We start from the raw sequence: 27,163 nt of genomic DNA, 5'->3' as shown, positions 1-27,163 counted from the left end.
TTTCGTAATTAAATTATTCGATTGGTCTTGGCCTTATATTTTAATTTTTTTTTTTATTATTTTTTTTAGGGTGTCTCTGGGAGAGAAATGGTGGTGCCACGCACGGGTTAAAAAGCAGGTCAAAAAAATATAAGACAGAGAAAGCAGACTTGGACGTTTGATTTATTAAGTTAAATGTACAAAAGATGAATGACGTGATACATGTTTTTTAAAATTTTATTTTAGGCTTTGTCATTCAGACAAAAAAACAAAAGTGTGTCCCCAATCGAAAGCCGCGCAAAGAGACAATCATCCAAACCCTGGTCTAAGTCACATTACAATCTACTGTGGAACACAGCTTATGTCCTTGTGTATTTCGAATGTCATACAAAAGTGCGGAACAATATGTATTTACAGAATATATATATATATATATATATATATATAGTTATTTTTATCCATATGAAAGTTTTCAGCAATTCATTGTTCCAAGCAGGTAAGGCACAGAAGAGGGTGAAATAAAAACATTTGATCGTTTCTTTTCAAAAGTGCCAAACACCCTTCCATGTTTTTTTTTGTTTGTTTGTTTTTGGTGATTTGCTTCTTCATATACAGTGTGGAAAGCAAAGAAAGGCAATGGCGTGATTGAAATCGGACTGGAAGCTGCCATCAACAAAGCACGAGGTTGCACGGAAAACAAAAGAGGAATACTGTAAAAAGTAAGAAAGGGCTGTAAATAAACAACAGCAACACTTGAATGTATCCACATTCTCTTTGGCCACTTGTCCACCGACTGGAATGGATGTGAGGGCACTCCGAACAAGAGTCGCCGCCAGTATTGCTTCAAGTGAGAAACGCTCACGTGTATTTAAAAAAAAAATGTAGAAAAATATCTGGCATGTCCGGTAAAAAGGTGGCGCGATATCAAAAAGTGCAATGTACAATCCTAACGGTGAGAGGAGGCGGACCACTCCGGTATGTTTAAAAACAAACAAAATAAGACATTCCCCCAGACATTTTCTGTCTAGCAAGTGTGTATCGGAGCCGTAACAGAGGCGTGGCGCTGCCCGTGTGGTGAATGCGATGAAAAGCCACGTTGTGTTGTGACGCTTGATTGCAAGACGCCGAAGCTGCGTTAAATCCCGCCTGCACTTAGTTGTGTGTCAAAGGCACCGGCGGGGAAAATGCGCTTCTTCTATGACAGCAATTTTCGCAGGATCTCCGTGTGAAAGACGACAATCAGAGCCAAGGCGGCCTTGTGGTAAAGAAATGGCGGAAAAGGCAGGACAGAAGCGCAAAGGTTCTCCCAGCCTGTTCTGTCAAAAGCAGTCGTCACTGGCATTGTGTAAATATCTGATCGCGTGATACTTGTCACTGAGAACGGTGCGATGCTCTGCTCAGTCGTGTATAAAAAGGCACCAGCGGAGAAATACCAGCTGCTGTTATCGCCAGGTTTCAGAGCGAAAATGTAAATACCAATATAATCAAGTATTTTTGCGGTCTGGCATCTGGGAATTTGCGGCACGACGGAGAGAGTTGAGGAGCTACATTTTGACGACAGTAGTGCTTTTCAAAGATATAGTCGTCGTCCGACAAAAAAACGATAGTGTGACATCTTATTGTTAAATCATTACAAATAGTGGTGTTGAAAATAAACATTTACTTTTTAATTTTAAACGCGATGTGAATGGAGCCAATAGAACGATAAATTTCGGATGCTATATCGTGAGACGATATCGCGATATATCACTTTACGCTGCAATGACAAAGACTGATTCAGGATGAATCAAAATATCAATCATGGCGCAATCGCCATATCCTGATATAGATCGTATCACGATACTGGCAATTATCGCACAAAATATCAATACAGTGCAACGCGCGCCGTTAAGTCTTTCTATACATCACTGATGCAATCTTGATTGATACATTTTCATGTCGTTTATGTTCTCCTCGAAAGATCGATTATTGAAATATTGGCGTATCTTGAAACGATATCGGTAAACTTTCGATATCAACGGGATAGCGGTGCTCTGCAATTGCTTTTCTCCATTGCCTGTGAGAAAGGACGATAAATGACGCATCTCCTGTTACGGCTCCGACTCGGCCATTTCGTGATATCGCAACGGCTCCAGTCTTACCATCAGGTTTCGATGACGAATAACAGGCCGACTTTTTTTTTTTTTGCGTTGTCTTATAAAAATATCGCCTGCTAACGGAGGCTAACGAGTGGCGTTTACAGTACGACCACAGCCAATCACAGCTGCAAGGATGCTAAACTAAGCTAGCAAGGTGGCCCCGAAAGCTCTCTGACGCTAAGTGCTCACTCTCGCGGAATGTTGGCGGTCCGGTCATTTGGGGCCGAAGCCGCCCTGGACGAACGGGTGTCCGAGCAGGACGTCGGCGGTGGGCCGCCACTTCTCCTCAACGAAGACCTGCCGCAGGAAGTCCCGGCAGGCGTCGGACACGCCCTCCGGCAGCGCGGGCTTGGTGGGCTGCGTGGCGATCTTGAAGATGGCCGCCATGGCCTCGTACTCGGCCCACGGGGGCTTCTGGGTTAGCATCTCCACCACAGTGCATGCCACGCTCCTGAAGTTGGAAAGTTATCGTCGTAGTTTAAAATATGTATTTTTTTTAATAACATTAAGATTTTTTGTGGGGTAATATATATATATATATTTTTTGCATAAAAAAAAAAATCAGACATTATTCTCACAATACTCGCTAATTTTATTCACACCAAAGGCTAATTCTGAGTTTCAATGATCCTATTATATGACTTTGTATTGTGACGCGTCACAGGGCCTGTGTGTCGGAGGTGGACAGCAGAGGGCGCTCTACTCCCTTTTTTAAGCCTTGAAGCAAAACCACCAGTCAAAACGCTGCTATTAAATTGAAACCAACCAAAACCAAATAAAAAAAAAAAATAAATCAAATATGACACTCAGGAAGTTGAAAGTGGAAAAACGGAACACTGGACAAAAAAAAAAAAAACAATGTCACTGGGAGGGAAAAAAAAAAGGCGGACATGAAGAGGAAGTCTAAATTATAGTAGAGTGAAACTGGAATTGGAATAATTTCAAACGGGTTCGGGTCAGATTCGAACATAGAACCTAAAGACATGCTCATGACTTCTTACCAGACGTCAGCCTTGCGTCCGTATCCCTCGCCGTTGATGACTTCCGGGCTCATCCAGTAAGGAGTGCCGGTGACAGACTTGATGCCCGTGCCGGACATGCAGATGGTCTGGATGCGTTTACTGGCCCCGAAGTCTCCCAGCTTCACGTTACCGGAGGAGTCCCTCAGGATGTTGGCACCTTGTGGAGAGGAAACGCACGCCGGACCGGCAGTCGGTTAGGAAAAAGTCTCATCAGCTTCCACTAAAGAGGTTCATCACATGTATTTCTTATACTTTTGAGAGAATTTGAGAAAGAAGTATTTAAGTACTTACTTATAACAGCGTTATTAAGTGATAATGTTACGAGAATAAAGTTGTAACAAAAAATAAACAAGTCAAAGTTGTCTAAAGCTATGAAAATAATCATAACATGAAGTCGTGAAGTTCTAAGAATATTGTTCGAAAGTTACGAGAAATAATTCACATTAAAAAAAAATAAAAAATTAAAAATGAGAGAAGTCGCCGGGTCAAAAAAAGTCGTCAAGTTACGAGAATAAAGCCCCTATATTGAAAAGAAAAAGGTGTAAATCTACGAAAATAATCATATTACAAAAAGTAAGAGCGGTAAAGCCAGTGAGTGACGGGGAAAAAATAGCTACAAGAAAAAAAAATCGCAACGTTCTAAAGTAATAGTAATAAAGTTATAACTTAGCGAGAAGAAACACGTAAAGTAATGAAAATAAAGTCAAAGGCGATCAATCAATCTTGTCCTTTGGGGAACGTTTCATTGCCAGAAAAATGAAGTACAAGTGCTGAGAACAACTCCCGTGTTACATTTCCAAGTGGAAACGTCTCAGCTGTCTATATGCTCAAGCGGGCCACCCGCTATCTCCGTTTTCCAGGCTAGACGCTACATTTCAAGTCGAGTGACTCAAAGCGCTTCTGAACGGCTAAACCAAATCATTTCACATCCGGCATGGGACTTTTTCTTTTTTTTTTTTTTAGACACTGTTGAGCTCCGGAAGCCAATTTTCCAAGCGGAAAATGTGGGAAAATATATATATTTTTTTTTTACCTTTGATGTCTCTGTGGACGATCATGTTGCTGTGTAGGTAGGAGACGCCTTGCAGGATCTGCCGGCTGTATCTCCTCGTCACGTTCTCCGTCAAAGCTCCGTAGGCCTTCAACTGGTCCTTGATCGAACCCTGATCACATCCAAAGACAGCACGAGAAGAAATACATGAGATAAGTTTACAACCTGACGTGCATAATTTGACAACTTCCTCGTCTTTGTCGACAAGCCGAGCTGACTTTTGGGGAAGGCCTTAGACTCACATTTACGCCTATGGACCAACATGAGGACGCTAAGCCAAGAGTCAAACCCAGAACCAGAAAATAAAATAGTGGACCGTGCTGCCATTTTGGAAATGTTAGCTCTTGAAATATCGCACCTAAAGGAGCGGTGGGGGTTGTTATCGCCTCATCTGGCAGAATACTGCAGCGTTCATGTCGAGACAGACGATAAAAACGGTGCCGCGGTAAATATTAAAAACAGACAAAGGGATAGTATTCCTCCCTCTTTGGGAAAAATAATCCCATAAAAGCACGGGTATGGGCCAACACAAAGGACATTTGAGGACGCTGACATTTCCGCGAGCGTCTTGGCAGGGGCGGACGTAAATGGCATTTAACCGCCGGAGTTACGTCGCAATTTTTCTTTTTTTTTTTTTGTATCTACGCACCCCGGGCATAAACTCCACGAAGATGGTGAGCTTCCTCTGCTCCATGTCCCGCAGGCAGCCGTAGTACTGCACGATTCTCTCGTGACGCAGGTTCTTCAGCAGCTGGATCTCACACTCCAGAGCGCTCACCTCCTAGACACATAAAAAAAAAAAATAAAATTGCAGTGAGGGGGATACCTGAAATGCATTTATTTGAAGGTTGACAATTATTGTAACAACCATGCTAATTTTAGTTAGCATGTGTATGCAGTTTTACATTATATGTTAGCATTCGATTCAATTACGTATTTACAGTGTGTTGGTTTTTAGTGCCATCTTGTGGCATTTTTAGAAATAGCACAAAAACATTGAATATTGAATTTGCATTATTACCTCACCAAGTGGCGGTCGCAACATGGCTTACTAGGTAATTAAGCTTTTGTCTTTCCTCCCGCTCACCTTGCTGGTGTCCTGACAGTCAGGGTCAAAGGGCACCTGCTTGGCAGCCAGCTCGCGGCCCGTGTCCGCATCATAGCACAGGTAGACTTCGCCAAATGCACCGCGTCCCAGCAGCTTCCCCTGCCGCCAGTTGACCGGCGCTCGCGGGGCTGTGGTGACAATGACAACACATTAGTCATGAATATGAAGTAGCTGGCCGCTACGCTAGCTAACTGGTCACTGCTGGTGAGAAGTGTAAAGTAGGCTACTAGCTAGCTAGTGGCTCTAGTCGCTAGTCGTAGGAGCTAGCAAAGCACTCACTAGCTAGTCGCTTATTGGCTAGCCACAAACACGCGACAACTAGCTAGTTAGCCACTCCAGTAGCTTGTCGCTAAGTAACAAGTCACTGCAATAGCCAGTATTCTACGATTCTCCTTTACGGTTAAATTATAAGAACGGACTAACACTTGGCCGTGCCGCGCTGGCAACTTTTGTCTGCGTTGCGTCCAAGCGTCCTCAGCTCTCCATACTGGAGGCCGCCGCCACCGTCACCATTGTAGCTGCGCGTGCGGCTGGAGGGAACCAGCTGGAACAGGTTTTCCTGCGGCATGAAGCTGCGCGGAAGTGTTCTGCGACCTGCGAGAAAAGAAATAACGGACATATTAACGATTTTTTATTTTTTTTTAAACACATGTGGCCACGCATGTTTGCTTTACAGGTGCCTCTCGACCAAACGGAGACGCTCCGGTTCCCTGGTCGCCCGGCTTCCTGTCTGAGGGGAAGCCAGGGTGGTTGTGTTTTTTTAAACACGCTCAGAATCTACAGAGGGAAATGTAAATCATTGCCTGGCTGAGAGGCCCCTTTAACGCTGCTTTTTAAACCCGGGATTTGTCTGCTTTTTTTTGTGTACTGTTTGCTGTGGGATCCTGCCACACCAAGCGTGTGCGCTTTCACACTTTCGCACAAGAGTCTTTCCACTTGTCCCTATTACACGACCACTAAAAAAGGATGTTACTGTGAGAGCAGCTATTAGATGTTGGTTGTTATACTTACGATCACCGTAGTCTTTGCTCCGATTGGGCAACTGGAACTGACGAGGAAAAGTCCCGCCTTTCCCATGGCGACCTGAAGGACGACGTAAAAGCGGATGTGAGTTTTGTTTAAAATAGAGGCTACAAGAACAGGTATGGCCGCGGATGTGCCGCTAGCTTGGAGCTAGCAGCTTGAGCAACAAAGTAGTCGGCAGCAAGCTAGAAAGACAATTAACTGGTTTGACTAGCAAGCTAGCAGCTATCTAAAAGAGCAACTAACAAGCTAGCATCTATTGGAGTGACAATCTTCTGGAGTGACTAGCTAGCTTGCAGCTAGCTAATTGCACGACTAATTATCTAGCAGAGTAGCTAGCGGGTAGGTAATGGAAAGTGATTCTAGTAGCTAACTGGTTAGTCCCTCCAGTAGATTGTTAACCAGTCGTTAGTCACTAGCTAGCAAGTGGCCAAGACATGTTATCCCAGGGGCTAGCTAGTCAGGAACAGGACCAGGAACGGCGAAGCTCCCACAGACGAACATGAGGTCATGCGTTGCTAGCTTATCCTTTAGCACCCAGCCCAGCGCAGCCCTAACCCTAAGCAGGTGGAAGACAAGTACTGACGTAAACACACGAAACAGAAGAGCGGCTCGAGCCACGAGCAATTGAAAGCAGCTGTCAGATGACGCGGCTTGTCCCCCCCTTTGCTCCCCTCTCATGTTTGCGGCCGTCTCCCGTGGCGACGGGGAGTTATTTTTTGTGTTTGGCGGAGCAATGGAGAGGAAAAATTGACTCACGGGGAATGATAAACAAACACTGGAGTGTTCAGCAGGCACAGATTTACATTAGGCGAGCGGTTGTGTGCGCACAAACACGTGCCACTAAAGGTTTGGAGGAGAAAAGGAGGTCGAGCTTTTTTTTCTTATTATTCCCGTTGTCCAAAGTAATGTCATGCAAGACTACCAAAAACTCGAGTAATTGGGGCGCCACCACCCTAAAAATGACACTCATACTGTAGTTTAAAACAAATGTAGCACAAACCATGATCACAAAACAATACAATTCTGTGTTTAGTAATTTTCAAACTCTTCTAAAAACTTTTTTAAAAAATGTCTTACAGATTAGTTGAGTTCAGAAAAAAATATATTATTTTCCCAAAATAGACTATGAATTAAATTAATTCTCATTAATCCAAACCTTTCCAATTGGTGCTTGGAATTTTCAGTTTTTGTCTTACTTTATTCCTTTTATTTTCGTAAATTCTAAAAACGAGGAAAAGCAATTATTTAAGCTTGCGTGCAACGTTTCCACTTTACTCACCTTTGTATTCGTAGTTGAGGTTCAGGTAATTATTGTCACGGTTGTTTTGTGAGAAAGGCGGACTGCAAGGACAAGAAGGGATGGAAAAAGAAAAAAAAAATTATTTGCTATTCCGCTCGTCTCTCTGCAACAATTGCCCTTATCTTCAAATGAGCTCCTGAGTCAAGCGGAGTTCTTCAAAAACAACTTTTGCGTTGGAGCTACAAAGCTTTGACTCTTAACTGATGTTGAGCTCAACGTTCCGAATTAGACGTGATAAGCGAGCGGTGTAAACTCATGTCGCTACAACTGATTGAAATATGCAGAAAATAAAAATAGAGTCAGATTACAAGAATGGCTCCAAGGTCCAATTCAAGCACTTCAGGCTCCATTTTCCATCGTTTCTTTCTCTGTCAGGCTATTGAAGTTGTCTCTAAAACCTATCCAGAAGGCTTTGTTTGACTTTTTAGGGTGTGTGCAGGGGAGAAAGGCTGCACCGGTTCTTAACGATCTCTTCAAGGAGTTGCGTAGCTGAATCAATTTGTCAAAGACTGCTCGAAAACTCTCCAGAAGGTTTTGTTTTGACTTGAGAGGGAGAACATGTGTAGGGATTTGGTGGTGCGCCAACTCTGTGCGGTATTTCACCACTAAATCTGTCTGATCCCGCCCTCGTCCCTCCCCCTGGCTGACCCGTAAGAGAAGCGTGACGTCTCTGCTGACCGCGGGGCGTCGCGGGGGCCGCCAGACCCTGGATAAGGGGGCACGCATGCCCGCTCGCAGGGAAAAGTTCCAATGCGCCGGTTTCCTGCTATTGTTCACTGGAGCGCAGATAAGCCTCGTGCAGGTAGGAGCCGTTTCCGCCCGCCGCTTGCTCGCTCGCTCGCTCGCTCTCCAAGTCTGCCTTTTCTCTTTTCACTCCCCTCGTTAGTGCCCCACTCTCATGTCCTGTCTTTCCTCTAATGATAATGACGGTGGAATCCGGGCGCTCAGATAAAAAGAGTCGCGTCGCCATGACAACAGATACAATGACCCGACTGCATCCGCTCGGCACATGACCTTTTCGACGCGCCTTTGGAGCCGGGAGCATCACAAAGGCGACCCCCTCACCTGTCAAGCGCTTGGTCGATGGATTGACAGCTGCTCGACAGCGAGTTGCCAGCACTCCCGAAGGGATCCAACATCTGAAATGTGACAACAAGAACTGAGTGCAAGTCATGATGCTCAAGCTGGTGTGTCAGGATAATCATCCTGAAGGGGTCTATGCGTCAAAATTCTTTGGGGCAAAGCCTGTTCTAGAAGGATCGAAGTGTTGAAAAGGTTTTGTTTTGCCACTTTTAGGGGTGAGCGGGAGCAACATCATCAGCATAGTGAAGGGGGTGCGTAGCTAAAAAGTTCATGAAAGAAATTGAAAGACTCTGTTTTCCCTTTATTCATACATTTTCGGCCTGATTTCCATTTTTCTCACAAATTCGTATATTTTTGGAGGTGCGCGGGTGCACTTACATTGGGGTCTTGCATCTCGGGGATGAACTCCCCCTCGCTGTGGATGCTGGTGTAGGAGCCCTGGCGAGCAATTTGCTGCTGCTCCTCAGGGACGCTCCCTGGGGGAGGTGACGTCCGACCTGTGTGGAGGGAACCTGGGAGGAAGAAGTTAACAGAAAGTTAGGCGCGCCAACTCCGATGCAAACCATTTCATCACCTGATGGAGGAATAAATGCTGACTGAGTGCATGGATGCAGCGCACCAACATGACAGGTGAACAATAATCACCTGTGGAGTGTTTGCGCACCCTTTCCAAGCCCTTCAGCAGCGAGCCTTTCAGATCCCCGAGCGACCGCGATGACCTCATCTCGCTCTGCTTGTCCCTGCTGTTCACCTGAAGGTACTGCAGGACGACGGGTAAATGAGGGTGGCGGAGGAGGGGGTGAGGGTGCACAAGGAGTGGGACGGGAAGTGAGGAAATGTCACCCGCACGTCAAGACATGGGCGCAGGAAGGTGCGCTTCCTCTGAGTGACTCACTTCAGCTACGAGTGGCACTCACGTTTGTTGACTCTAAATGCGTATCAGCTTTAAAAGTAGGGTGACTTCCTTCTCGTGTTGCAATATATGAAAGAAAGGTGATGTAATTTGGTGAGGGGAGGGGGGGCGGGGGGTCTCACATGGTTGTTCTTGGGGGTCTTCAGCAATATCCTGAGCAGACCGTTGGTCACCGTGCTGGAGCCGAGAGAAAACACGGCCTGGTCCAGGTCCTCCTGGGTCTTGAGGGGCAGCAGCAGCTTGAAAAAGGACAAGAAAACAACATATAGCGTAACCTTTTCTGTGTGTACCCCCCCCCCATTGTTCCATTACGAGGGCATGTGAAAGCATCATTGCAAAGAGAGGTCGAAAGCACTCCATGTCAAAAAAGGAATGATTGATTTATGATCCACGTTGAACAACAATGTACGTTAATGTGTGGTTTTATTTGAGGTTTGAAAAAGGTTTATCGCCATTAATCTTGGTTTGTTACTTTTTTTAGGTTTTGGGGGTCCGTCAATGAAAGGGCTACCGATTGTGAATTAAATTCCAAGGGTTTAAAATTGTATTTAATATTTATTTATTTATTTATTTTTTTTAATCATAAATAGGGGTGCAATCCATTTCTTTCACTCATTGTACAATCTATCCTTTTCTCTCATCTACTTTTTATCTATCCTATCCTTATCAGAGGTGTCATAAATCATTCTCACCTTTCAATCTTTCGGTTTTATATTTTTATTGGGGGATCATCAATCTTTCTTTTTATTTTTTTCCAACGCATCTCATTAACTCATTTACTACCATTGACGGCCAAAGTCGTCAAAGAGCCATTTTTAGTTTTTTACTCGGCTGGAAGTGAATGAGTTAATAGTGATGCAGTAAATGTCTGTCTCTCATTGTAATCAACCCAAATTGATAATGGCTGGGGCAATTTTATTTGATCGCAAATGAAAAGAACCAAAGTCACCCATCGATGTGTTACCTCTGGATTTTTCCATTCCTACAATAACAAACATATGTCAAAGTACCTCCTTCTCCATGAAGAACATGTCCATCTGCTGGCCAAAGGCCTCGGTCACTTTCTGGAGGAGCTCCTTGATCTTCAGCGGCCTCTGGAATGGAATGATCCTGGGAGGATAACATTCGGATTGGAATAAATAGGAATAAATATCAGGACTTTTTGCAGGCTAGTAAGAATAATTACTTTTTTTGTGCGTGGGCTTGCACATGGCAGTAAAATAGAATTGAATACAAAAACCTTCCCATTTTCTTTGCACATTTTTTTGCAGCTATTTCAAACGTACTGCAGCACATTGGGCGAGCAGGAAGTGGTTGTGGTGGAAGACGACTGTCCTTGCCACTAATTGATACGTGATTGATGCGAGATGATGCTATGGTGCCGGTTAGCATTTTAAGTATCCAGAGGATTTTGTTTCGACTTTTATTTTTCCCTCCTCGGGTTTAGGCAGAGGTGAGAGGGTGCGCAAAATCTTTAAAGTCTTTCCTTAACGTTTTAAGCAACACACATCATGACAAGAGCTGATTCAACCAGTCAAAACAAATCATTTTGAATCACACTTCAAAAAGTTTGAGAACAGCTTCTCTTATAAATATTCAAAATTCTTTGTTTTGACATCCTTTTAGCGCGTGTGAAGGGAGAGGGGGTGCGCCAACTCCTCAGACTGTTGAAGGGGCGGGGGTGTTCAGTGACGCTACGCCGTCTTCAATGCACGTATGCTCTGCGCCTTCGTGGGCGAGCGAGTGTGCTTTCTTATCGGTGCCACGTAAACGTTTGCGAATAAAACCAAAGTAAATAAATTGGTGCAAGGGCAGGCAATCAGGGGGCGTGTTGGCCGCCGTTTCAACACCACCGGGGCCTCCCCCCTCATCATCGCAGCCACAGCACACACACACACACACACACACACAAAGGCAGATGGGAAACTTCCTGAGAGGAAGCGGGGTGGTTTAAAAAAAAAAAAAAAAAAAGTGGAACGGCAGCAAAACGCAGCAGGATGTCTGTCTTTTCCTCGTCTCGCACAGAGTGAAAGATAGAGAAAGAGGGACGGTGAGATATTTACAGAAAGTAACGCTGACAAGCCTGAGAAAACAAAAAGAGAGCGTGCGCACTTTTCTGTGAAGAGCCACCCTTGCAATTTTAACTTGCGCAACTTTTTGGGTCATTACGGTAATAAAAGTACGCGCACAGGAAATACACACAACAATCGCGTGTGTTGCAACACTCCACAGCCAATCAAATTGTTTGTTCGGAGCAGCTTGATCATGCCTTTAAACGGACTTATTTTGGTGAAGGGGTTGCGTCTTAAAATTAAAAAAAAAAAATGAGGAAAGACTGCTCTATATAGGATATGTTTTGATGTTTTTCTTTTTTTGCAAGAACTGTGTGGCGTACAAACTTTGAGCTTAACTCTTATCTAGAAGGAAAAAAAAAAAGAGTCTTGTTTCACCCGCGTCATTTCCCCATCAGAGGACAAGACGGCCTATCTTAATGAGCGCTCGCTGGTTTCCTCATTGGACGAGAGGATTCTGGGAAGACAGGGCAGGCCTGCAGATCACAACTAAACACTCGTCGTCTCTGTTTATACTCCCAGATGATGTGTGCGATAAAGAGCTGCTTAGAGGATGCTGCTCCAAACAGATATGCCTTTCCTTCCTGTCAAAAAGCAAGCATGTGTGGGACCTTGCGCACAAGCTCTGCAACCCAAAAAGTGCACAGATTTCGAGAAAAATATTTGTTTTCACCGTTCCGTTATTAACTCATTTACTCCCATTGACGGCTAAATACGTCAAAGATCCTTTTTTTTTTTTTTTTTACTCGGCTGGTCGTGAATGAGTTAAATGTTAGCTACACGAAGATCGTATTTGGCAAACTGAACGAGAGGTCATTGCTTTGCACTTGCATGATTCACTGTGACTCGGAACAGATCCTTTTATTTGAACTTTTCATGGGGTGGACAGCAGAGGACATTGTGTCTGGTATTTGCAAATGAAGTGAAACGCTGTGGAATGAGCTGACGGACAGTTACATTTATAACGCACATAAAATCATATATAGATGCGTATTAGTGGTGCAACGGCTCATCTTTGATCGTTTTATCGTAGGTAAGGAGTTGATTTTATTTTTATATCGTTAAAAGCGTCGTCTAAAATAAACGAAGACAAAGTTTAATTAATTAATTAAATTATTTTTTTCCGCTGATCCGACCCGCGACTCAAAATCCGTGATCCAATCCAGACCGCGACTTATGAGATCCGTCGCACCACAAATATATGCTGTATACATACAGTTTTCAGAGTGAGCTCAAGTGCGCGCCTTTGGGCACTGAGGCAAAGCCAGAAAGGGGAAAAAAAAAAACAAAAAAAAAAAAAACGACTCAGTTCCCATTTCCTGCCCTGAACTGCTTGCCAATGAAAAGAGAGACGGTCCAATTAGATTCCATTGTGGACGAGCGACGCGGTTCTACTGAGTCAAGCAGACCGGCTGACGGCGGCCAAATCACCGGAAGCGGATTCATTTGTTCCAAGCTGTCGTAAAAAAAAAAAAAAAAAGTTCAGCAACTGTACGGCAATACTTCAACATTGGCAACTGTCGTGCAATTACAAAGAGAGACCAATATGGAGTAAAATTAAAATAAAGTAAAACTACTCTGTGGGGGAAGATCCTTGGCATGTATTTCTTTCATGTACAAATTTAAAATTTTATTATTACCTTGTGCATTCATATATTTTTCCAGGGACAATTCCTGAAATAGGCTGAGACGTTCCTCGAGAGAGAAAAAAAAATCCAAACGACAAGCTAGACGGCGTTACAAAGGCGACTCGGGAACACGGACATCTCGTCTCCTCTGCGCCGGCCGCCAATCAGGAGCCGAGAAAACGTGGCGAGAAGGCCACGACGACGAGCTGAAGCACTGAGCTGCACTCTCCAGAATCACAACGAGACAATTATTTCCGAGAGACAATTATTGGGGTGATTTTTTTTTACCCCAAAAAAAATAATATGGGAACAAAATCTGAATATCTTTTTTTTTTTAAATATTCTAAATTTATGAATTAAGATTTGTTAATTTTGTTTGTTTTTCTTGAGACGAAAACTTTATTGTACTCAATTAGACGCAGTATAATTATTTTCTCTGAATTTTACAAGAAGAAAATATGTAATGTGTCATACATTTTTTGTTTGGAAAAAAGGTCTGAAAATTATTTTTAATAAAAATAATAGTAATTTATATATTTTCTTCCCTTATTTTTCAAACTTGTAATGTCAATATCGATTTTTTTATTTTTTTTTTAATGCTTGCCCGTCCACTTTCCAAAGCGCTTGAAGCCGAGCCAACCAACAGTTTTTCCAAAAAGCACACCTCAAACTGAGCATTCAACCCGTCGTGAAGCACGATATCAGCATAATCTGGTGAGACTTGAGCTTCCCAAGCCTTCCGCGATGTCAACCAAAAAAATGTTTCCTTCTCTTGGCACTACTCGAGCATGTAACTGTGATTTTTTTCCCCCCGTTGTCCGGACATAAAATCTGAGGCATAACAAAAAGAGCTCCGGACTGAAGCGTTAAGGCTGGGATACGTACCGTTTTTCTCTCTCATGCTCCAGCTTGACTCTTAAATCCTGTTGAAGGGAAAAACAACAATAACAGGGGGGGAGTTACGGCACTTGGAAGTGATTCACAGTTATGATATAATGTTAGCGATCTGAAACCCGTCTGTCAAAATACACTGAAATGGTTTTTGTTACAACTCGAGCATGCCGATGTGAAATGGCTTTCGTCAACAAAATCGTGTTATTGCAGAGGTCGGGGGGGCTTTAAGACACTCATATCATCAACACCCCAAATATTTCAGTGATTCACACTTTTATGGAATCGAGTTGAAGGTGAATTTTCAAAGGCTTGCGACTTCTTTGAAGCCAAGTTATTTATTTGTATTTATATTACAAGCCAGGGGCCCAAAAATTTCCGCTGAGCCAGACTTTGGATACCCTCTGGTCTATTTCCCCATAACGTTATCATGTGTCATGATTGCATGACGCAATCGCAGCGGGTCTATTTTTAGAAACGTCACCCGAGGGAGCAGGAATCCGGAGGGGCCTGCAAGTCAGCGTGAGGTCATGCCGCAAAGGAATTGTCAGCACGGCCGAAATTGGCTCTTTGTTTGATCATGATCGCTTATCTGCACACTTTAATTGGAAAGAGTCATTAAGTCGTAAAGAAGTTACTGAGAGGAATATTTTATACTACTGCATCATCCAAAAAAAGAAATTGAATTTTTTTTCCACACGAGCGCGTCAGCCATGTTTGGAGAATATAGTTCGTCATGTTCCATGGCCGCCATCTTTGTGGAAGGTGTGTGGAGAATTGTTTTCATTAAAATATGCTTGCCGTAATTGTTTGGAAGGTAACACACACTACCGGTATGTTTTCCCACTCAATTTCTTGCAAGGTTACCTGTTTGTACAGCAAGCTTCTGCTTTTGGGCTTGTGGCTGTTGTGTTGCGTGTAACAGCAACCCAGGGCCGCGAGGTCCTTCATGATGGAGTTGAGCGCTTCTTCGTCATCTAGCAGGGTAAGAAAGCAACAAAAAATAAATGGAGTTAGATGCAGTTGCACTCCAGAAAAAGATAATGTTCCTTCATTCCCCAAGACATTGCCGATGTACTCGTCGATTACAGATTAAAGCAAACGATTAGTATAAATTCATAGGTTCGGTTTATGTGATTGATTTTCACCTGTCGGCGGTGAGTCTGGAATGTTTGAATGGAAGTTCACAAGTGAAGTTTCAGGCCGAGGCGTCCAGGTAAAACTTTCCCTCCTTCACATTTTTCTCGCTTGAGTAACTGCAAGTTTTTATTGTTCGGGAGGATCTCGCGTCTCGCTTAAAGTCCGTCCGCCTACACACCTCCCACGCAAGGCAGAGTTCACGCATAACACCAAGAGCCACGCAAGCACGTTCAAAAAAGCATGCAAACTAATAATTATCTCCCATCATGTGTCGGTAATTATGATGCGGTTTTGCTCCGCCTACTCAAACCAATTCACGTTAAACATCTTCTGTGCACTTTCTGTAACGCCACAAGAAAGCTCGAGCGAAATGGGAAAGTCAGAATTGGTTTTATGAAAGTATGTTGAAGTGGTCTCGGCAAAGAAAAAAAATAAATAAATCAGGTCCTCAAGGGCCACTATCTTGCATGTTCGAGATCTTTCCCTCCTGCTTGTCCAAACATATTTATTTGTAATATTTGTGTATTTTTCACATTATTTTTGCAATTTTTTTTTTTTAGATTATTACGTTACTTTATTTGATTGAGCAAAAGACGGTGATTGTAATAAGAACTTTTGATTCTGTCTAATATAATAATAATCATCATAATAATAAAAAAAAATAAAAATAATTATTATTTTATTATTATAAATGTTGCATTATCTCCTATTCCACATTGTAATATTTCCAAATATTTGCATTTTTTTGGCATTTTTTTCCCACATAATACACAAAAACGTCCATTAAAGCGTGAGAATTCATTCAATGAAACCTTGTAACGGCTGCAAAAGATAGCACACACGTCAAGCAGCACTCTCCCACGTTCTCAAGCACGAGACTTTAATCGAAGCGATTATTCCAGTGGGGCTCTTAATAATCTTAAAAGGAGCTTTGTCGATCCGAAGACGCCAAGCGAGCACACTGTACAGTGCGACAGCGCCAGCCAGCAGGAAAGACTGCATTCTTTCTAATTAAAAGAGCAGACATTCACAGCGCACTGGTTGAGCGCTGGAGGACGTCAATGGCACACAAAAGAAGGATGTCCATGTTCAAATGAAGCAATTAAGTGCACTGCGCGGCTTCTAAATGTAGCATCTCATTAGTTAATCCTGACAGATTTAAAGGTCTAAGTGCAGTTTAGCAAGTATGTGACACAAATACCAGGCCCGACCACTTCAAGTGATAAAAACAACGGATAACAACGATGCTACAAGACGTGCGTGTCTGTTCAGGTGATTATTTTAATTGGGGGGTAAAAAAAATTAATCGTGGATGGATGGATATATATATATACTTTTCTCTCAAAACCTGTACGACGTCCTCATGTTTTGTACGTTTTAAAAATATTTTTTCGATAATAATTTGCATTATATTGGTTTATTTTGGGGGATTTTTTTCTAATATTTTAAAATAATTTACTGATATTTCATTCATTTTTTTTGTCAGAAATGTAGCTTTTGAAAAAATATTTTGCATTCAGAATTATTTGTACATTTTTGCTGAATACCGAAGTATATTTAATAATTCTTCCCCCCTAATATTTTGTATATTTTGCCTAGACTTACTTTCCAATACGTTTGTAGTTTTGAATGACCTTTTCTTATATCGTTTAACAAAATGTGTGTATTTTGTGTGTAATATTTACACAATTTAATAATGATCTTTTTATCAAGATTTTCTGTAATACTTTGAACATGTTTGCTTCGAATCCCATCAGATTGCGAAAGAGTGCCCAACGTCGTGACGAGTGCCACTCGCAACATCAAACCTTGCTAATCGAGATATGAACTTTTCATGCCGTTTCGTCAGAAGCACTTGCGTATGCCTACTTTAATCCCTCATCGCACATGTTTCCATTGTTTAGACAGAAACCATAAAATGATAACGCAGTTGTAAGTCTCTGCTCGTGATGACAAGATGCGATTAGCGTGTCTTTTTCCTTGTTTCGGCGGGAGATTGCGATAAGAAACGGGGATCTGACAATGACATAGCTGGCATACCGCAGAGGGTCAGTTACATTCTAACTAGTTACAATGTAAGCCGTCGGCTCCAGTGGCACGTCGAACTGGAGTCAAGTCAGGAAGTGAGTCACGATGTCTGTGCTGAATACAAAATATTCCACTTCAGGAAATTAACTTTTTTTTTCTTTTTAATTGAATCACAAAGACATGGATGGACATGAGGGGAAAATATTTTTCATATTTTGGATGGTCTGTTGGTGTTTGAGTCCATCTGTCTGTGCCGTTTCAGAAGCTAGCAGCTAACAAAATGCTCCCATGAGCTTGTTAGTTACACTCTCAAGGCGGTGTTTTTGTTTTTATTTATTCTTATGTCAGTTACACTTTAATAACAACACATTGAATACATTTGAGTCTGAAGGCATGTTGAGTAACGCCGTACAACGCGATGCTAGCATCTCACGTTAGCCGTCTGTCTAGCTTGCTGTCGTTGCATGTGTACTTGTGATGTTTTACATTACATTAGCCGTAGATTTCATTTTATAGTAGAATGTAACTGTCCAAAAATGAACGCTCTGACATTTATTACCGTCACTGAATTTAAGAGAGTTTCGTTCTGTTTCTCATTGGCCACTGTTCATCGCTGTGTTGTTTCAGCCCGAAAACCGCACACCACACTGTGCGCTCGCAGTCAAGGATACAAAACAAACAACAGAGGCCTGCCTGCGTGCGCCTGCGTGTGTGTCTACAGCAACACGTTTTGAAGAAACGCACGATTGATAAAACGGGATGACAACCTCGTCATCCGTGGGGTGACGGCGGGGGGCCGCGCGGAACCGTTCGCCCTTTGCTGTCAACAATCGGGATCGCCTTTGGGGGAAGTCTGGGAACGTAGGAGGGGAGCGTGGTCTCGACGTCAGCTTTTAAGTCAGCCCGAAAAACTGATACAAGAACGATGTTCATCTCTGTAGACTTCTAAAACAAAATCTCTTTCGACTGCTACATTAGCTTGTCAAGCTAATGCCAACGCTTTTCAAGCCAATAATGCTCTCCTGAATCTCAAAGCTTTTAAATGTCCTAACATATAATTTAGCAGGATTTTGCACAAAAAATGCGCGGGAATTAGCAACAAAGATATATCCTTTTAGCGGAGGGCTCTAAAAAGATTATTATTATTTAAGGCTCCAAGTCCATGTCATCACGGAAAAAGAGCACAGCGTGACGATGTTTTAGCTGGGCTTAAGTGCTATCCCTTTTTTCAGAGCTAAGAAATTTGGTGTGTTGTCCATAATTGACACTGCTGCCAAAGAACGTCGGCGTCACCGTGACTCAATCGCTCCTTCGATGTATTGTAATGCAAATAAACTCTCATGACATTTCTCTGGTGTTTCGCTAAAATTTCAACAAACATGAGAGGAAGGGATGGCGGCGCTCCCAGCGAGCGACATTATACAACGGAGGCCGATTTCTTAGGCATTGCATCATTGCTCTGCAACGTCTTTTTTTCCCAGGCTTTTACTTTGGATAAACTGCAAGGGAAAAAAAAAAGGCCTAATAAAGTAGAAGGGACTTTTTTTTTTTTTTTTAACTATTAAAGCTCGTAAAAATTGGGCTTTGACCAAAATTTGGGGAGAAAATGTGTCCTCACTAGACTTCGGCCCGTTTTTTTTTTTCGGACTCGTGTTGTGCACTCGACTTAATAAGTCACGTTAGCTTCTCGTGCTAGCCACCAACTCGCTATATGCTGCCATATGATTGTTTGCTTTCATTTCACCGCTAAAGTCGCATGCTAAAACGGCAGCTTAAAGATTTAACAGAGCTGTGACTTGCAAGCATAACAGAGGGTGTGTGTGTGCGTGTGTGTGTGTGTGTGTGTGCGTGCACGCGTGAGAGAGAGGCTGAATAAAGACATTGAGGGGATTTCCTGGTGCGGAGTGACACATCATGGCAAAGGCATCCGGCAGGATTAGCAGCCGGAGCCAAACTTGTACTCACTTCAGTTCCACACACACACACACACACGCACCAGTTTCACAAAGCAAGGCACCGTCCCAAATTTGGCCCTACAAAAAAAAAAAAAAAAAAAAGCAACTTGCAAATGAAAAACTCTCAGTGGCGTGTTTGAGAAGTTAACGTTTGACTGTCAAGAATGGCTCTGACGTAATAGAGGACGTGAGCATAGTTAATTCCTGCAAATGCTTTTTTTTGGAATATGGTGAACTAAAAAAAAAACAAAAAAAAAACATATGGAATCGTCTATCTTCAGCTCCGAATCAGACTTCATCCTTGAGACTTCTTCATGCATGTTTTGATGATGAACATGTCCACTTCATTTTGTTTTGATTGGCGAAGCAAGCTGGTGTCGGGGGATTTTTTTTTTTTTTTTCCGCCCCAAACAACCCACGGGGCCCTTGTGCCCCCTTTTTCATGATTTTTTTTCCATACTTCTGACTGGGAATTAGTTGGGGGAATTTCGTATCCTTCCAAAATGGCTGCTTCAAAGAAAATTAGCACAGTTCCTGTTCAAACTTTTCACCAAAAAGTGCCCTCAATTTTGAGTCAATTTGCAAAACTGGTCTTCGGGGCTGTAATATATTAGCAAAATACAGTAATACCTTTATTTCTAAGTGCCCCAACTTGATTTATGTGAGGAAATGCAGCAAACCTACCTTGTAAGTTCCTGGGCTGTCGGGGTCCATTTTGGAGACCGTCATCTGTGGAAACAAGACAGAGCTTGGTTTAAAGAGCTTGGACAAAAAAAAAAAATATTGATCTGAAAATTTCAAACGCTTTATTGTCTAAATGGTGGAAATACACCCGCACACTGTACGCTCTTATACAGTGCACAAAACGGAGGGAACATTTCACAAAACAATGTCATAAAACAAAACGGGCCATCTGGTACTGCCGCTTGCACACTTTTTTTTTTTTTTTTTATGTGTTATTTTCTTTTCTCCCGCCAGAGGAAGTGTGAGGAAGGTGCGCTCTCGCACGTGCACCGCCACTCACCCATGTTTACTGTCATCATAAGGAAGTGGCCCCGTTGAACTCGAGCGCGGAGCTCAACTTCTCTCGGCCGCCGGCGGACACTTCAACCTGCAAGATAGAAACACTTTTTCAGCACACGCACGCGCACGTAAACGACAAGTGTGTTTTCCACGAATGTGAAAACAGGACGCAGGTGGTACGTTCCTCACTTTCCACCAGATTGGCATTTAATCGTTATTTAACCAGGAACTCTCTCGTGAGAGTCGCGTATCCTTTTTGACAGGCAAGCTGGTTGCGGAATCCTGCGAATTCCCGCAAGTCTTGGTCGTTTCCGAGAGGCGGTGGTGTGGAGGAATTGTGGCGTGTTTGATGTTGCTTCCAAGTCTTCTCCTACCCTCTCTTACCTACAACACCCCCGTCTGCGGTTGTCACAGTGACATGCGCGGCGCGCTCCGGTATTCCGAGAGGGACGATATACGAACGACCACAGAAGAGCGGTAACGTGAGGAAAAACGTGGCGACAACCATCCAGCCATTTTCTCTCGCGATTGTCTTCATTTGACCATTAACTGGAGCCTATCCCAAGGAAGAGTGCTCCAATCGCAGGGAACAGGATTATAAAAAGTCTACACACCCCTGTTCAAATGCTATGTTTTGATGCATAAAACAATATTTATAATTTACGAGGTTGAAGAGATTTTTTTTTTTCCATCAAGTAATCAGAAAAACAATAATTGGCAATTGGGAGTCAGCGCACACCTGACACCACAATAAGTGTCTCCGATTCAACCCAAATAAAGTTCAGCTGTTCGCGCTAACAATCACTCATCATTAAATTCCTTTTTGATTTAGATTTTTTTTTTTTTCCCTCATTTGCACTTGCACCAAAATTAAACTAATTTGTTTTTAGGTGTTAGAATCCTACTTCAAACATTTTCTGATGCTATTCCAGAAAAAAAGAATATTAACCTTGCATTGTTTCAGTTTGGTTTGTTTTTTAAGTCGAGAACAACTTGCATTCCGCTTTGCACTGTTCGCGAGTCGCACAGTCACGGGTCACAGTGCATCTATCGCTATTGGTTAAGGCAGGATACAGCTGTGATTTGGAATATGGTTGCAGATTCAAAGCACACAATAAGGAAACAGTTCATATTTAAAGCAGGGTTGTAAAAATGCCACTGGAAAAATCTCCCAAACATATCTCGATCAAGAGGTGTTTGTCAATACATTTTGTCCACGTGATGAAGTGCCAACATTTCAAGAACTAAAAAAAAAAAGGGAGCATCTCCATTACAAGCAGTTATGAAGCATTCAGGGGGTAAAATATAGACTAGCGTACGTCCACAGACAGGCAGACAGATATATTGGATGGTGTAATTATCCAAAGAGAGCATGCAGGGAGACTAATAGCCACCCTCCGCCAGATTGTCAGTCTCCTTTTTCCACCAATGTCTTTTTATGTCCCCAGAGTGCATCTGCTTTAAAGTTGTGTATTTGTGTGCGTGTGTAAACAACACCGATGCTCCGATACTACACACGAGTAATTTTGAGAACAATATATTCAAACTTGAGAAATGTAACGGTTGTGCATTGCTTTTTTGGGGGTAACGCAACACTGTCCGTTTTTCCTCCAGTCAAGCCAAGCAGCCTCACATGAAAGTGTAGGACAGGTGGTCTCGGAACACTGTAGGGTCCGGTCTGTTAATGCTCGAGTCGTCCCTGTCCGGTGCCAGCGCGTCACCAGATGGCCCATCTGTTTCTTCGCCCCCCCCGAACATGCCGCCCAGCGTGAGGCCAGGCGAGCGCTGCCCACTGATCACCATCCCGGCGCTGATCACACTTCTTGGCGAGCGAGCGTTGCTTCTTGGGCGAACGCCGGTCACTCTCAAGGCGGCGAGTTCTCCCCGGGGGTAGTCGGCCTCGGAATTATTCATGAGGTCCGACCGTTGTTCGACACATGAAGAAGAGTTTTGACTTTGATGTCGGACAAAGCCCCAAACCCTCCCGCCGCAGTGGTATTTTTAAGACTCTTGATTAAAGGGAAGTCACAGCCCATCCACGCAAACGTCTTTCGGCTCCGTTGCGTCACTATCCAAACAGGGGAACTCCCTCCTCTCTCGCTCTCTCTGGAGACTCGAGAGGTGAAAGGTTTTCTCTGCAGCTGCTTTGCGGTGCGAACGGCGTGATCTCATGCGTGACATCATCCTCGTGGAGTCCCAAAGAAATCCGAACGACTTTGGACGAATGCGGGGATCCCTCGAACATATGCATTTGCGCAGAACAGATCCAACGGTTCAACGTTTCAATTCTTTAGGCAGAACGTTCTGTTCACTAATTCCCGACTGAAAGTTACAAATTCAAAGTGCATTTTCCTGAATTGTCAAATACAAAACAATCTCTGCCTACCTTTCCAAATGACAGCGAGCTCTGCTCCTCCTCACCGAACACACCAAGACTCTCTTCCCCGAAAAGTCACGAAGGTTTCTCCATCAAAATTCCGTCTGTGCCATTTTGAATGACTGCAAGTGCCTTCGACAGCTTTCACAATAATCCTCAACTGGGAGTTCTACAAAGAGCAGCGAGGTTTTGCGTAATCCTGCTGACGGAAAAAGAGTGCAGACTTCTGCCAAAAAACATCCCCCCCAACGCGAGAAGGATTTTCCACAAAATCAACTTTCTTTCGGCCCTCCACGTTGCAGCGAAATTTGGCGGCAGAGCTCTACAAACTGCAAATTAAAAAAAAAAATGGACTCATCCATTTCTAATGATACAAGCCTGCACGTAGTCAGGTGAAAAACGAGCCCTGACTGCGCGCTTGACAACAGTCGCACAAACAAACAAATCAACAGGGAGACGCTATCTTCAAGACGCTTGAAGGGGTTCCTGCAGGCGATGACGTACTCGTCATGAGTTATGGATGGCGCAGGACGTTTGCAGCTAAAAACAAAAAAACGTCTTCTTGTACTCACAATGTGGACACAAGCAAGACGTGGTCTCATGGTGGGATGTTAAATGTGGTCTCCAAAATAAAAACCATCAACAGCGGATGAAGTCATCGAGGGGACAGCGGCCACAACCCCCAGCGGACGAGGAGTTGCGACATGGCCAGGAAGCGGAGGAGTGATTATTGAGCGAGACATTTGGGTGACTGGCTCCTTTAAGAAAAACAAAAAGGTCAGCGGTGGGGGTGTCCTGTTCTGTCCTGTCCTGTCCGTGTGTTGAGCGACAGCCAAGACTGTGCTGCGCTGTGGTCGCCCCGCGTGAGTCACCAGCTGGCAGGTTCTGGGAAGGGAGGCGCACGAGGCCTCGAGGTGTGCGGACGGGTGAATGTCACCCTGCGGGAGGCCTCGTCAAAGCCAAACCCGATTCTCTGCCGTGTAATCTTCTGGAAACTTAAAGCGGAAAATTTTACGTCCAAACTAATTTAATTGAAGCTGGTAGACGTTCGCCCGATACGGCTGCAAACTTCCCGTTCAATTCCAAGCAAGGGTCCTTCAGATTTTTTGGTGCATCCTGTCTTTAAAGAAAAGTCCACCCAATTTGGTGATTTTGGCGGTCAATGGACAAAAAAATTTGTCCAGCTCTCAAACAGGCACAAGGTTTTGTGTAAATCGGTCAAGTAGTTAATTCGAGCAATCGAACAATCGAACCTGGTGAAAAGGCAACAACCTGATAAAGTAGCGTAGACAAAACGATGACAAATTCCAGGAGACACAATCTTGGCAGAGCTCTTTATACCTTTTACAATAACCCGTGAGGCTACAGAAATGAGTCGACAGTGTAAAAGGTTCTTCCCCTGACTAAGTGACGGCTCTATTAGCGAGCTAGATAAGTGGATCTGTCTGCTATTATCGGCGGCCACACAACACGACCTAAAAATAGCCGATTCTCTCGCAGCGCCGCAGCCGCTCGGATCGGAGGAGAAGCCGATTCTCACCCCGAGAGGAATCTCGAGTTAAGCCGTCGTCTCCATTATGTGCTGACACACTATTACAAGCGCGTTCATTCATTCGTGGCGAGCCAGAATGTCAAACAGCTGTGGTCCAGCAACAGCGGAGAAAGAGTGTTTATGTTTTGCCGTCAAGCAATTCGAGGCTTTGGGCTCTTGGTGCTCAAGAGTTTTCCATTTCAGCAGACGAGAACATAAAAACAGCCCTTACAAAGTGTAAAACATTTGTAAAAAGCCCATCTCGCTTATTTGTTGATCTTTCAGCCGTTCTTCGGTCAACGAATGCTGTTGGCGAAGATCGAATTGTGCCGTCTCTGGAATGGACAGAGGAGGATACTTTTTTTTTTTTTTTATTCAAGTTAGACTACTTGGGAATTGTGAAAAAAAAAATGAAGAGCGATTTAGAAAATAAAACATTAACAAGGTGTATTCATTTCATTTCTTTCAAGTTCAGCGGGCCGGATTAAATCGTTTAACGGGCCGCATGTTGCCCCCGGGCCGTAGTTTGCCCACGCCTGGATTAGAGAATATTTTGCAAGGACGGCGCATGATATGTGAAGTGTTTCAATTTTGATGCTACCAAGAAATAGTCAAGAAACTCAAATATCGACATGACATTAGATTTAAGCACTTGAAGCTGCAATGGGAAATCCCGCCTAAGAGCAAAACGAATTTAAAATGAGTCATAACAGGATACATTTTATTTCGGCAATAAAATGTTTGAAGGTGTTGTCTAATTTCTGAAAATTCAAACATGCCCTGAGCGAAATTTGTCCAAAGCTGGCGTGCAAGCATGTGTTGTCTATCCGGCAGACAGCATTGTCTTCACGCTCAAACAAGCCGTTGCAGACAAAGCTCAATCAGGAGAACTTCCTCTTCGGGAGGTTGGACAGAGGCAGGGGGGAAAAAGGGGGGTTCAGGGGCACAACCCCTGAACTTTCACGGAAAGGACGGGCGACCTCGGCTGGCCCCTAAAAGCAGTCAGACGCCGTTGGGCTAAAGTCAAAAACCGGTCTGAGAATTTGTGTTTCCTGTCTTGATTTCATTTGGTGCATCACAACAACCACTGTCGTCCCACATTGTGAAAGTCGAAAGAGCCGGTCTACGAGGCGAGGTAGCGTGAAAGCGTCGCAACCACAAAGCAAACTTGCTTCAGCTTTGCAGTGTAACCACGCGACGTCTAAAATGAGGCCGCTTGACGCAACATTCAGGCCCCGTGAGTCACAGTAACCTTTGGCAGCAGCACAAAGCGTCTGGTTTCTGCAGATCTATGAAGGCAGGACTTCATTTTAAGAGGACCTGTTTTTCAAATTTATGGATGGATTAACTTCTCAACAGATTTGCCTTTTCTTTTCTGACTCTCACACTCGCTAAACATCAGATGATTAAAAACAAATGCTTTGTCGCTGTGTGGATTTGTCCATTTCGCATTATTTGCACTAAGACAACAATTTGCATTGAGCCAACTGTTCTTCACGCTCAACTTTCGGACAAAACCAGTGACTCATGAGCATCTCCAGTGGTAAAGATTGGTACTACACAACCAGTAAAACTGCATTAGCCAGTTAACATGCAAAGTCTAAGAAGTAAGTTAATTTATCAGTGCATATGTTGACATTTTTACAATGTTTAGCTAGCTGTACGTGAATTGTCAGGACACAAATTAGCATCTAGCTAGCTGGTGTCCTTCATCACTCTGTAGTTTTGGCTGCAAATACCGGCGACCCATTAGCATCTCTCGCAGTGTACGGTGCTAACAAAACAAAACAACTGCCGCTAACCATTTAGCATGCTGTCGATATGTAGTTATAAATTACAGTGCGTTCATTTCAAGTCTATTAATTGTAACATTCAGCTATTCGCGGAATCCATCCATCAATAATGACGTCCCCAAAACATTTCTACCTCTTCCCGCCTTGCTGCTGTCAATCTCCTCCCTCGCCGCATCTTTTCAATATAAATGATTTGATTTTAGCAAAGTTTTACAAAACCGTCTACAAAAATAATACTATGGTTAGCTCTTGTTCTTCTTCACTCATATTTTTTTTTTTTGCAGAGCACACTCATCAGCACCATTTGTGGGAAAGAGTGGCACTACAAGACCGGAACACCCAGTTAGTCAGTCAGCATGCTAAATTCAGAATCAAATTTGAAAAATCCAATTAATGCATAGGGAATTACATTGGTCCAAATTTACACGTGTATTTTAAAGCCCACTTTTTAACTAAGGAGAACAAAAGCTAAACCAGACGCGTAGGATGACAGTCGCATGTAAACAACACAAGCAGATGCAAGACGGACACTTGACAATCTCATTTGGTTGAAAAGTGTCAAATCCAAGCAAAGTTGTCAGTTTGCAACATTGTCGGAAAAGATATGGAGTTGTCATGGCAGCAAGTTTACTGCAACAGTTTAGTGGAGTAAACAGGAAATAACAGCGTGATTGAGTGTGCATTTCTTACCTAGTTACCTCGGCGTCTCCATGCTTCGAATGTGTCTTGCAGGACGAGTGGAGACGAGGGGGAGTTATCCCAGATAAAAGAAAATTAAAATTTCTAAAAATAAAAATTAAAAAAAGAGCGAGAGAAGAGATTCCCAACTGATGCTAAGCAAATGTTCCACCAAAAAAAAAAAAAAAAAAAAGACAGCGCGCTGTTATCCGGAAACTGAGGGGCTGGTATGACAAACGAAGGCTTTCATCCACTTGGAACATCCAGAACCGAGACTTCGTGGTTTACAGCACCGGTAATGTTGATGTTTCTCCGGGGAAAACTTTCTCCCACCGTCGCGCTAACCTCCGCAAAGACTACACAAGCAAAAGCGGCGTCGGCTGAGACGGTGGAGGGGACGCGCTTCTGACGTCAGAAATTGCGTCAC

General features: G+C 43.4%; 1 protein-coding gene across 2 annotated transcripts; it reads right to left on the bottom strand.

The window, feature by feature from the left end:
• Window positions 1-144: 144 nt before the first annotated feature.
• Window positions 145-27,148, bottom strand: map3k22 (mitogen-activated protein kinase kinase kinase 22). Of its 2 annotated transcripts, none has more exons than XM_088282851.1 (18): window positions 26,749-27,148; window positions 20,359-20,445; window positions 20,019-20,063; window positions 15,079-15,188; window positions 14,206-14,243; window positions 10,631-10,730; window positions 9,743-9,859; window positions 9,353-9,467; window positions 9,086-9,219; window positions 8,690-8,763; window positions 7,604-7,665; window positions 6,310-6,381; window positions 5,722-5,892; window positions 5,278-5,426; window positions 4,840-4,971; window positions 4,173-4,302; window positions 3,119-3,296; window positions 145-2,568 (listed from the first exon to the last, which is right to left on the bottom strand). In XM_088282851.1, exons 2-18 carry the CDS (start codon window positions 20,375-20,377, stop codon window positions 2,331-2,333), a joined length of 1,884 nt encoding a protein of 627 aa, XP_088138977.1. In that variant the 5' UTR covers window positions 20,378-20,445; window positions 26,749-27,148; the 3' UTR covers window positions 145-2,330. The 2 variants fall into 2 exon arrangements, with proteins under 2 accessions (XP_088138977.1, XP_088138978.1); XM_088282852.1 differs by lacking the exon at window positions 26,749-27,148 and adding an exon at window positions 22,744-23,395.
• Window positions 27,149-27,163: the final 15 nt, after the last annotated feature.

The sequence above is a fragment of the Idiotropiscis lumnitzeri genome, chromosome 19 (genome assembly GCF_059441095.1).
Source record: "Idiotropiscis lumnitzeri isolate Australia: NSW breed Sydney's pygmy pipehorse chromosome 19, RoL_Ilum_1.0, whole genome shotgun sequence".
In the NCBI taxonomy this organism is placed as follows: domain Eukaryota; kingdom Metazoa; phylum Chordata; class Actinopteri; order Syngnathiformes; family Syngnathidae; genus Idiotropiscis; species Idiotropiscis lumnitzeri.
The sequence above is the reverse complement of the archived record's forward strand: the minus strand, read 5'-3'. Positions and strand labels throughout refer to the sequence as shown.

Coding starts and splice junctions, on each gene's coding strand:
- map3k22 (XM_088282851.1), bottom strand. Junction 7,666..8,689: donor ATCGACCAAGCGCTTGACAG/GTGAGGGGGTCG, acceptor TTGTCCTTGCAG/TCCGCCTTTCTCACAAAACA. Junction 6,382..7,603: donor CCTCAACTACGAATACAAAG/GTGAGTAAAGTG, acceptor GTCGTCCTTCAG/GTCGCCATGGGAAAGGCGGG.